This window comes from Perissodus microlepis, chromosome 12 (assembly GCF_051167445.1).
Source record: "Perissodus microlepis isolate ML-2025 ecotype Zambia chromosome 12, ASM5116744v1, whole genome shotgun sequence".
NCBI lineage: Eukaryota > Metazoa > Chordata > Actinopteri > Cichliformes > Cichlidae > Perissodus > Perissodus microlepis.
In genome coordinates, this window is record NC_140472.1 from 5,060,129 (window position 1) to 5,072,288 (window position 12,160).

The window sequence follows — 12,160 nt, forward strand, 5'->3', positions numbered from 1 at the left end:
GGCAATAACACATTCAGACTTTTGGGCCCCACGCTTTAAACCTTGCAATGAGAAATGTATGAAAACTTCTTTTTGTGTTTTGATGTTGATTTTAAATGTTTTGTCCTCTCCCTCTTTGCCTTTGTTGTCTCTGCACACTTAGACAGAGCCTGGCTTCCGTACACAAAGCCATGAGTGGGCTGCCGGCCATACCACAGGGAAGCTGGGATAGATGGACTCCAGACTGGAAGTTACCACACAGATTCTCCAGGGCCATTCCTGTGACCAGCAGCACAAACATTACATTGATAATGCCATCTTACCTGTAGACAAAATGAGCATCAATCTAACTTGTGTAGCAGCAGCTGGTTTAATATCCAAGTTAAGTTATCTTCAAAGACTAATCCAAGACAAGTTATCCATCTCCCAATCTTTTTTTAAGAGCAGCCAAATGATTATGCCATATTGAGATTTTAGCAGATGTTGCTTTTAAACTCTACTTTTTAAACTTAACTGCATGTATATCGACTGTTTTCAGTCTTTTTAAATAATAGAACTGAACAAATAAAGCAGGACAGTCATTATGCCCAGGCCGAAGGGAGGAACGAGTCTGGCACCTGAGAATGTTTACGAGTTCCCCGCGGACATGGAGGAGGCTCAGTCTCTTCAGTTGCAAAGGAAATGCATAGAAACAACATCCCCATTGAGCAAATATATCGAAGCTGAGCACCAGGAAGCAGGGCTCTTCTCTCTGTCTCCATTGGACGCCTCACTGGAAGCCACGCTTGACCTCCAGAAGAAAAGAAGAAAGAAATGTGGAGCCTGCACTCCTTGTCTCCGCAAAGAGAATTGCGGTACCTGCGCAAACTGTTTGAACCGTAAGACGGGCAAACAGATTTGCAAGCTGCGCAAATGTGAACAGCTGAAGAAGAGGCGGGACGAGTGGGAAGTGGTTGAGGTACTGAAACGCTTGCAATCTCATACAAACCGTTAGCACTTCCAACCCATCAAATTCTGATGCTTGGTCAGGACCTATAGGATTAGCTTGGTGTGCAAGGACTGTCTGAAAAGGAAGCTGAAAGCCAGTGTCATTACTGTTGTAGGTAACTAAAGAAATGGAAGGATGGTAAATGTGTTGATAGGAAGGAATGTTTAAACCCAAACCAAGAGTTTTTTTCTTAACCCAACCTAACTTAACCTAACTGTGACAGAAAGAGCCAAGTCAGGGCAGAATTTGACTTCCTGCCTTCTGGTTGGAAGTCATTTGATGATGCAATTAGATGAATGACTGTTGTTATTCACCATCATCTTTCAAAACTGCATTCTGAAGCCTTACCCAGCATGTAAATAAAATATTTTACAGGAGTAAATAGTAAGGAAAAAGGATTCCTAATCAAGCATCAGTATATGACAAGTTGGGAGTGAAAACATCTTGTCTCTTAACTTGAGTTATCGTAATACTGCTTATACTGTAGATTTAGAATACCAGAAGTATCAACGTGCTTTGTGTAAAATGTTTTTTTTCTTCCTAAAGGCAGGCTGAAAAAACCTGACCACAACAGTAAAATTATGGGCAAATTATCATACAAATATTATCATATCGATTAACATCCATCCATTTCAGTGCATTTCATGGGAACGTTCGTTCATAGGACATCAAGTAAAGCACAAAAACTGTTTTTCTTTTGTTTGCCTGAGAGTGTTTGCTGATTGTCTGCCTAAAATACACCAACATCATTAGATTGCAAACTTCCATTAGAGGCTTTTCACACTGCAACTTGTTCTGCTTTTTAGCCAGAGAAGCACGAAAGAGCGAGCATTTATTACAGATCATTACATGATCACAAATGTCTTCTTAGTGATGTCCGTTCAGACGGATAGAAGGAACCTTTGCTGGACTATAAAGGGACGGACAGTTGCATGCGTCATATATGGAGAGTTCATGTTAAATTAGTTACTTTAGAGGAAAAATTCCTCACAATGTGAGTCACAATGTGCAAATCAACCTCAAATGACCCAAATATCTCGAGGTACTACATTTTATAAAGTGATGCAATGCTCTGTATTATAACAAACAAAACAAACTGCTTGGTAGAAAAAATTCCAAAGCATTTATTTGCAAAAATTTGGACAAATTATATATATATTGTTAATTTTAGAAGTAAAAAGAACAACTCCTGGACAACAGCCCCACTGGAAACTATTCTATTGGAACTAAATTGTTCACTCTGTTTTGAGTAGTCAGAAAAGTAGATAGATCTTTATCTACTTTAAATGTAGTTCCACAGTGGGAGTGTATATATGTTGTGTGTGATACTGATGGGTAATGTTGAAACCATCAAGGTTTTGCAAGTGTTGCAGTTTACATGAATATTCTCCGTAAGATAAGGCAGTGAAAAAGTCAACAAGACAGTTGAGCAGACCGAGTGGACTAACTGTGACGGTTACCCAAGATTCCGGCAGTTGCCTGTGCTTTGTCCTTTGACCTCTTGAGGTTTTCTAATGAGGGTGGGGGTTAACCTCGGGCCGTTTTTTCTATTTGTGTGTGCGTGGGGGTGCATGTGTGTGTAAAGAAAGAGAGAGACAGAGTGCGGGGTTTTAAAAGTGCTCACTTGTGTGTGTTAATGGAAGTGCGCGCGTGGGACTATGTGTGTTTTTACATGCACCAGCATCTTAACCCAGGGGGATGGGCCGTAAAGTCAAGTAAGAGGAGGACGGGAAGATGCAGTAAATGGTCAGCAGTATTGGAGGGGGAGAAGCAGGAAAAACCTACAAAAGCATGACCAAGGAAGGAAAACACACTGCGCCAAAACAAGCACCTTGAATTTTTTGAATTTTTCCCAACAAATATGCCTAGAAAGACAATTGGATTTGTTTTCATATGCTTTAAGATCATTATGAGAGAGAAGAATTTGCACACTAAAATAATAGAATTAAAAATTAATCATATATTGCACAAGCAACAGATTGTAGTGTTTAAACTGCACAGTGTTGGAATGATAGCACCCCACTGATAATAACCAGGTTCCTATAGGCTGTAATCTGCTTGACATGCTTCCATTTGCGCATACAAAACTCCCTGTGATGGGATTTTTGCTGTTGTTTTGGCACATACTATTCTATCAGTCTCTTATATGTGTCAATATAAAAGTAATGTAAATAACACACCGCAGACAGTTTGTCTAGGAGTTTAAACTGACAATCAAAATCTAGAGGAAAAGGTATGATGTTTGCTTAGCCACAAACACAAAATAATGGTTACTATCAGCACTCTTCTGGCCTGTCCTGTCTTGTCTGTTAAATGGCTTCTGAAGTGGCAGCAACAACCCATGAACAAAAACCATGCAACACAGCAGCTGAGCATGAAAACAGACAAATGACGCAGTGTTTTATGATGCCACTTTTTGGTGAAAAAAGTGCATGCCTTTGAGACAAAGATATGACGGGAAACTTTTTAAACTTTATATCTGAGCATAGCATCATGGTCAGATACGATCTTACTACAGGCAGACAACAAAGTCAGGATCATCCCACAATTCCAGCAGAACAGCTGAGCTAAAGCTTAGCTGAGATCCTTATGCATTCTACTAGCAAATATTACATAGGGTGCACAATTTAATTTAGCTGACCTCCTGTTACTGTGCACTGTGGAAAAGTCATACTACAAAAGTGTCTCATACCATTCACATCCTTGCTAACAATGAACTTTACCATATACGTTAAACTGACAGAGAAATAACTTTGGTTGAGAAGTTTATCTATTTGTCTTTTAGGGCAATAGAAGTCTATATGTGCCATTTCTCTAAATTCTCTCACACTTATTGTTCAACCACCCGTTTCACTAATTTACTCTGCCTGTATTTTCTGAGCCACACTAGTGACTGAAAACATGCATATATTGATCTGTGCTTTGGTCAGTCCATTTTGGTCCAGACTGATGGATTTCAGCAGCCAGTGGATGAATTGTTAAGTTTTTAGTGCACACTTATTAGGTCATATAAGTACTGTTTCAATGTTGAATTAAACATCACTATTTGAAACCTGTTAATACAAGTTCAAATAGTGAGATCAGTCTGTGTAAATGTAATCCCTGGCAGCTAAAAGCTCAGACTTCAGACAGCTCTAAACACTGTTTCAGACATTTTTTCTGCTTACTGGAGCACCACCTCCATGCTGCTCCAGTACAGTTGCACATACAGTTGTGGTCATGATTTTGCATACATACACTTTGCATACACTCATCATGGTAACTAATGTCTTGGTATTTTTTTTAAATGATTTCTTTCAACTGTTCTTTCTCCAGGGTGGAATCATTATACAGCACACATCTTTACTGACCTTAAATAATAAAAATTGGGCACACAAGTTTGGATTTATTTGGGATTTTTTCTAATCCACACAGGACATACAAGCTTAAATATATAAATTTAATGTTTCTGGCATAATTCTGGCTGGATATTTGACCTCTTTTCCTTGAAGAACTGCTAGGGTTCCTTTAAATTGTTTGGTTTCCTTGCACAGACTTAACTTTTTAGAACAAAACACAAATTTTTCAGTTGTGTTGAGGTTGGGGCTTTAGGAAGGGGTTCCACAAGCTTAATTTTAGCATGTTTTAATGTGTGTTTGGGATGATTGTCCCACGACGTTCAAGTATGTTCAACTTTCAACCATCTAGCTGTGCATTTGAGGCAAAGTATTTGGAGATAGTTCTCCTTCTTTATTATTCCAACCACTTTGTGCCGTACCACTGGCAGCAAAATAGCGCCTGAGCATGATGCTACCACCACCATACTTGACAGTTGGTACGGTGTTCTTAGTTTTGAAAGCTTTACTTTTACTCCTCTAAACATTAGTGTTGTCATTATGATCTTTGCCTCATCTGACCCTAAAACCTTTCTCCAGAAGGCGTTTGGCAAATTTGCAGGTGTCCACATGGGCAATGTGGACACCTGCAAATTTTAGTTAAGCCTTGAAGATGTAGATTTTGGAGCATTGCCTTCTTTCTTGGTCAGCTTCCTCTCAGTCCATGATGAATGTAAAACTCGCTTCACTATGAACAGTCTTGAGTTAATGGCAGGCTTGTGCCTTGATTGATGTTTCATGGGTTGTTGATAAACATCCTTACTAGTTTCCTGTCAGAGTGACAGTTTGGGTCTTCTTTCAGACCTTGGCAAAGTGACAGGTTCACTGATCCATGTCTTTAGCCAGTAGTGTAGTTCAAAAAATACTTTTGTGCACCCACAAAATTCAAGATAGAGTAAATCAATAAAATCAATAAATTCTTGTGTTTCTTTAAATCATTAAAAATGTATGCTGGACATTTTCCACCCTGGAAAAGGAACAGTTTCGAAATCATTAAAAGCCACAAAAATCTTGATGTTGTGTTGTAATCATTTGCATATTTCTGTCCTAGTCACTGCATTGTAAAACTGTGACTTTCCCTCTAAAGATCAGCGTGTCGGTATTAGCATTGCAACTCAAAGCTCAGCCTAACAGAGCTGCTAGAAGGACTAGACTCGTTAAAAAATGCATGTGTGTAAAACTGGAACCAGATCTTATTGATCGTGGGGGTATGCATTATTGAAAGTGTCAAATGTCATCGAGTAAACAAAGTGTATATGTAGCATGAATTAGGAGGTACTACCAGTTTATGTTTACATTTTTCAGTACTTTTAGCTACTCCTTTATTTCTGCATGTTGGCATAGATTTTCTACCAGATGCCTTTCCTGACATAATCCTCCCATTATCCAGGATTGGGACCAGCACAAGGGTTACACTAGGTGGTGACCCCTTGACACTAAAGATACACTAGCTTGTGACCCTGTGTGTAAGGATAATGTGTTGACTGCTACATAGAAGAGCCACAGTTATATGGTTTATATTTCTTCATTTTTCGCCAAGACAGCAACACGGCAAGGGCCAAGATTCCATGTAGCCTTCAAAGCTATAAGGATATGCAGTGTTTTCCACAGATTCATTCAAAAATGATCTCTTCTGGAGGCTCAGAAGATGTGCAAAAGATGTGGCCATCCATTCATCATTCATTCGTCAGTATCCTTCCCCCGCAGTCCCTCTATCTCTGCCCTCTATCCTCTGTATGGATGCAGCAGCTGAGTTCCTGACTGGCTGCGAACCGCATCCTCCATTCTCTCCCGCGAAACTGCAGCTCACTGTTGCATGTGGATAATGTGCTTTAAAGGCTTTCTTTCCCTTTTAAACCCCTCGAGACAGGTGACTGTTATTGTTCATGTGAATGAAGTAGAGGATTAGGGTTCATAGAAGGATGTGGAGCATAAAGAGCTGGGGTGCCTAGCCCAATCAATGCTATTAATTAGACTTTGTCTAATTGCAGGCCAGCTCTGCCCTCCACCTGCAACCTCGTGAAATTTAGACAACACACAATCAGAGGAGCTTTAATGAGCCTCTCTGTGGTCTGTCTGTGAAATAAGTGTGTTTGTGTGAGTTGGTCCAAGTCTGGGAAGACTCTAATTGCAGGTGGCAGCGAAAGGCAGGACCTGTGTGAATGAAGCAAAGTTAAATGAAGGCATGTATAGTTTGGGATTATGGCACTGTCTGGGGCTGTGATTATGCTCTGTCAGCGACTACCAGGTGTCTGCTGGAGGATGGTAAAAAAGACTAAAGGGGGGAGGAAGGTTTGGTGTTTGGAGAGATGTGGTGGATTATCTTCTTCCTCTTCATTGTTTAAGGAAACATCCATCCAATTCAGTCAAAGCTTGGCACCATATAGCAGAGGATGAACTTCTTTACAGCTCTGCTAATATTTCTACTTCTACTATAATCAATGCTTTTGCTTTGTTCTCTATAGGCGTTTTCTTTATTCCAACCCACAGAAACAGATTCCATCATCTACTATCTGTCTCACCACGCTTACTCGTATTCCTGCCTTTACTAATACACCTTGTGCTACCTACTACTGGCTAAAGTGCGTCTCCTATGCTGGCCTACCTGTAACGAAGCAAATTAAAGCCAAGCAGCCACTCGCGCTGTCCAGCTTGCGACCAACACCACTCTGCTCTGACATAAACACACACATTCATCCACACACGTGGCCCCCCATCTGACGTAAGCAGAGGGGATTTCCCGTGCCATACGAGTGCGCAAACACTACAAAATGCTGTGTCACCGTGTGGCTGCCTCGCCTCGCCTCGCCTCACCGCGCCGCGCCGCCCTTCAGCTCCCTCTCTGCCTTTTTCTCTCAACTCTCCCTCCATCTCTGCCCACCTCTCGCTGTCTGTCCATTTTCACCAGGCTGCCTGAACTTTCGCTCGCTTTGTCCCGTCTTTGCACAGTTTTCTAATCCATCAGCTGCCTTTTTTCTTTCCCCCCCCACTGTCTCATATCATTGCCTATTTGCAGAAATACATCGCTGCCCTCTTCTTCTTTTTAATCGTTGCTTAACTTCCCATTTCATATAAAGTTGATTGGTGAAAGTGCATTCTGGTTGCGGTATCCGATCGCTGATTTAGACCGAACAGTTCCCACACACGCACACACACGCACTCTCCGATCCTGTTGGTTTTCGGAGATGATGTTCAGGACTCGTGCTGATGTCGAGTTTAAAAAGATCCAATCCAGAGATGATCTTTCATACTCAGAATATAAACATTATGAGCGCAGGCCTTCGAAATATGCTCGGCGTGTCTTTTACACAGAGACCGTAAAAAGGAAACGCAAGTTCCTGGCAGCCCTTTAAGCTCATGTTTGCATGCGAACACAGTTGCAGGTGATGATGTTACAGGAGCGCACAACAGCATCGCTTTTAACAACAGCACTTCTCTTGCTTTGAGTCAGCACACTGGGCTTTGCTGTGTAATTTTGCCCATCAGAGCGGGGGTGTCTGCTGTCTCCGAGAGTGTTTGTGTGTGAGAGAGTGTGTGTGTGGGTGCATGCATGCGTGCACTGTGCAGTCCAGTCCACTTATTGCAGGCAGCCCTGACACAGATGGTGCTCGGCAATACCACATACCAGAGGCATTGTTTAGGGAAGGCCAGTTTCAGGAGATAATTGACAGGCATAGAGAGGACCCATCCCCCCCACATCACATACATACATACACACACACACACACACACACACACACACACACACATAGCCAGACACACACCTCCCGCCCACCTTCACTTTGTTTCTTTATGTCTGCCATTCTTATATGGTGCTGCACACACACAAACACACACATGAAAACGCAGACCCTTTCTTTTTTTTTTTCTTTTTTTTTGACCTGCTCTTATTTTTTTCTCTCACTCCGATCTCTCCCTCTCTCCCTCTCACCACCCTCACACGCTCTCCTTCGGTTTCACCCTAGCAGCAGCCCAGCCGGGCCTCTGATTGGTGGACGTGCTGCCTTTGTGTGCTATCTCTAGTGTGACGTCTCTCCGGCGAGCTGTGTATATGTGTGTGTGTGCATTTATCACGAGTGTATATGTTTGTATAGAAATAGAGAGGGGGGAGGGGGTGGTCGAGGGGACATTCACAGAAAGAGAAGAGAGAGAGAGAGAAATATCAGCAGGAAGGAAAGAGCGATAGCGATCGTTTAGAAAAAAAATCCCTCTTGTATGTGTGTGTATGTGTGTATGCATATGAACGTGTGTGTGTGTGTGTGTGCGGTAGACCTATTGGCATACGAGCAGGAGCGAGAGAGAGAGGGAGGGAGGACGGGGGTAGAGCAAGAGAATAAGTGAGAGAGAGGGAGAGAGAACGTGCGTACGAGGGCTCATGTAAAGCCAGAATAAAAACACAAGATGGCTTCCTGAATGGGCTGCTGCAACACAGACGGGAGAGAGAGAGACCGAGAGACCGAGAAAGAGGAGTGGAGCGATAGAGAACGAGAGAAAGAGAGAGAGAAGAAAGAGAGAGAGAGAGAGAGATAGGGCTGAAGGAGAGAGAGAGAGAGAGGGAGCCGGAGTCTTCTGATGGGGATTCGGTCAGCGGACGGAGGAGTACAAACCGAGGCAGCTCAGAGGCTTGGAGGGTAAATATTCATCACTCCAGACTATTTTAGGTTTGATAGGTGGGTGGGTGGGGGCGTGGAGTGGAGTGGTGTGGTGGGGGTGGTGGGGATTTGGGGTGGGGGGGTGGGGGGGTATCGGAGGTTGGCGGGACTCAGCTCGAGACACAACACACAATTTAACATTGGGGTCGTGTAGACAAGAAGGTTTTTTCTTTGGGGGGGGGGGGTTGCTATTGTTTTCCAATAATAATAATGATCAGCCCTGCTTTGATCTACCATTTCCATCTATTCCATGCCTCTCTCACTTAACCCGTCCACTTTGGATTCTTTCACCTTAAGATTAAAGGGGGGGCGGGGGGGGGGGGGGGGTATGCTGACATCAGATGATCAGACATATATATATTAGAAAGGTTGCACCAAGTCGGGATACAGACATTACATAATTCTATAACTGAAATCGAATCTATTTTGCGTCTCTCATTCGCTGTCCCGGCAGCAGAGGGAAGTGCCGGCTCACTGTTTGAGCAGAAATCAAAGAAAACAGATTTGGCTTTTTGATGGTCGCTGAGGTTGACAGGAATGGGATGAGGAGACTGCGGATGGCAGAGCCCGTGTGCCATTGTGCACAGCTGTAAAGGTGGCACATTAATGCTCAATGATGAGTCTTTTTGAACAGGCCCTTGTCGCATTATTCTATTGATTCTTATTCTTCCCCTCCTCCCTCCCTCCCTCTCTCTCTCTCTCTCTCTCTCTCGCTCTCTCTCTCTCTCTCTCTCTCTCTGCCCCCCCAATCCCTGTTCTGTTGAATGACTGTAAAGGTGGAATATTTGGACGACAACGGTCAAGGCTGCTTGGGAAGCCCAGAACTGGCAGCTGAGGTAAGAGATGACACTTGATGGGTGGGTTTGAAATAGTGTTTGTGCCCATGTCTGTCGTCTGCGTCTATGCATAATCTCTGCCCGTTTGCTGCTGTTGGATGAGGTGTTAATGTCACGGTTAGTCAGCCCAGTGATCACTTCCTCTTCTCAGTCTGTCTGTATCTGTTTGCCTGTTCTTTAAAAAACAACAAAAAAAAAAAACTTGATTACGCATGTGTGTAAGAATTGCTTTAACCAGTTGTAACTGTTACACAGCTGTGACTGTCCTCGCTCTGTCGCTGGTATGTCATGCACTCCTCTCCCCGGCGGATGCCGCGTTATCCCTCGTATCATCTCTAAGTGGAATATAGTTGTGCCAGATCCCTTTAGTCTCGTCTTCACACCCGGTCTTTGCCGCCTGGGAACTGACTCTGTTTAATACAGTTCCTCCGAGTTTATCTCTGAGGCGCGCCAAGTTAAAGCGCCCTTACTGATGAAGTGGCGGCATCCTCAGTTTAAAGCGTCCCACGCTGCCCGCTGATTGGTGCCAGAGCAAGGCATGTGTAGATACAAGAGGCCGGGGAAAGGAGGAGGGGAGGAGGAGGAGAAGGAGGAGGAACTCTGCACGTTGGCTCATGAGCTGGGGAGGCCGTCCTGCTTCTCCTAGGTTCTGGAGTCAAATGAGGTAAAGGGAGTAAAAGTTAGTGGGTCACGCATGCGTATACGCAGTTGATTGTCGGGCGTAGTAACCTGTGGCGTGTCGCTGCTGAGTGCTGCTGTTGCCTCAGCTCGCCGGTCCGGGGCACACTCGTCTGTTTATGTGGAAAGGCATGTAGACGGATGGCGTGCGAAGTTTCATAAAGGAATTTACTGAACATCAAACAATTGTCTGAGTTCTAAGAATCTTGTGAAGTCCTCTCCCAAAAGGGGAAAAAGACAGCTTTGATCTGACTTCTGTCACGTGCGCCGAGAGCGACCTAAAATCCTAGACGAGCGAAATAGATTCACCTTCACATCTACAGTGATATATGTCAGTGAGTTTCAAATGTCATAAATAGGGTTAGCATGGTTCTATGGTCTACTTTAGCTTACCTCTAAGCTGCTTTAATCCCAATCCATATGTGGGCAGGCTCTTTATCTGCAAGGTATATACGACCATCTGGTTTAAAGGGGGAATATAATCTTTTTTGTGTTTAACAAGTTTCTCTGCCTTTATAGTTGTCCTGAGCTCCTGTTTGCAGAGGGTCATGGTTGCCGTGCGTATCCTGGGTGGAGTGTTTATCTCGACCAAGATCTGTTTCCTTGTCAAACATTTCCCTGGTCGCACACAAGCAAACACAGTCTACACCCAACAGACCGAGGGCACCATTTTAGAAAACTAAAATAAGCAGTTACAGAGTATCATTAGGCATGTACAGCCCCAAGAACATTAAACAAAATGGTTTAAGGTGAGTTTGACAGCAAGTTTGTTTTTCTGCTGTTCAGGAAGCAAAGCTGAATTGAGAGGTGTACCACAGTGGGTTACAGACAGACAGACTGCGCTCGTGTGATTTCTTTCTTTTCTTTTTCTTTTTTTTTTCCACGCCTATGCACAGGATTTCCTCTTCATGCACGAGGCGAACTTCACACAGGTGGGAAACGAGTCAGAGACAGAGTAGAAACCCTGACGCTGCTGTGTACGTGATGGCACATGGAATGTTTATTAATCACTCGTCGAGCTTTGGAATCCCCGGCCTCTTCGGCAAAGGGTTAATACTGACCTAGTTTCCGTGGCAACACTGAATGTCTGATGACATCATTGCTTTAATTTTAGCTGGCGTTCGGCATCCAAGGTTGGTCACGTGACCAGCTAGCCGGCACCACATGTGCGTATTGTGTGTGTGTGTTTGTGTAGTAAGTGGTTTGGTGTATAGTACAAACTCAGGAAGTGGAGGGTTTGACATCACCTCTTCCATTCAGTGTTAGCTTTCGATGTATTTACTGTTCTGTGAGGTTTCCACTCAGTCAGTAAAGAAGTTAATGGTTTATTCAAATTTGTGTAAACTGTGACTGTGAAGAATTCCCGTAGTTGGTAGACTGGCCTACTTTGAACAGATCTTTCTTGTTGATGCTTTATTTTGGGCATTTGTTATGTTATGTAACAATATTAGTTTTTTTTTCTAAGAAATGAAAGATGCATCTTTACTTCCTGAAAATACAAATTGTATTATGGGAAGTAAAGACTATTTAAACAAAACTACCAAATGGGTTAATAATAACATAGCTTCTGCAATCAAATGCACATTATTGTGAAACAAGCCACTCCTCCTTTCTTTGTGTTTTGCCAGACTTTGTAGTATTTTTTTTTAAAGC

At 43.1% G+C, this 12,160-nt stretch overlaps 1 protein-coding gene across 2 annotated transcripts in view; it reads left to right on the forward strand.

Moving 5' to 3' along the window:
• Positions 1-543: 543 nt before the first annotated feature.
• The window catches only part of tet3 (tet methylcytosine dioxygenase 3), a 44,718-nt gene continuing 33,101 nt past the window's right edge, over positions 544-12,160 (forward strand). The window contains exons 1-2 of one of the 2 annotated variants that reach the window (XM_084947589.1): positions 544-937; positions 9,770-9,829. In XM_084947589.1, coding sequence (XP_084803715.1) covers positions 563-937; positions 9,770-9,829 — 435 coding nt within the window. In that variant the 5' untranslated portion in view covers positions 544-562. Of the gene's footprint in view, positions 938-8,825; positions 8,973-9,769; positions 9,830-12,160 lie in introns of those variants that run through there. The other variant, XM_084947588.1, reaches the window with a different exon arrangement.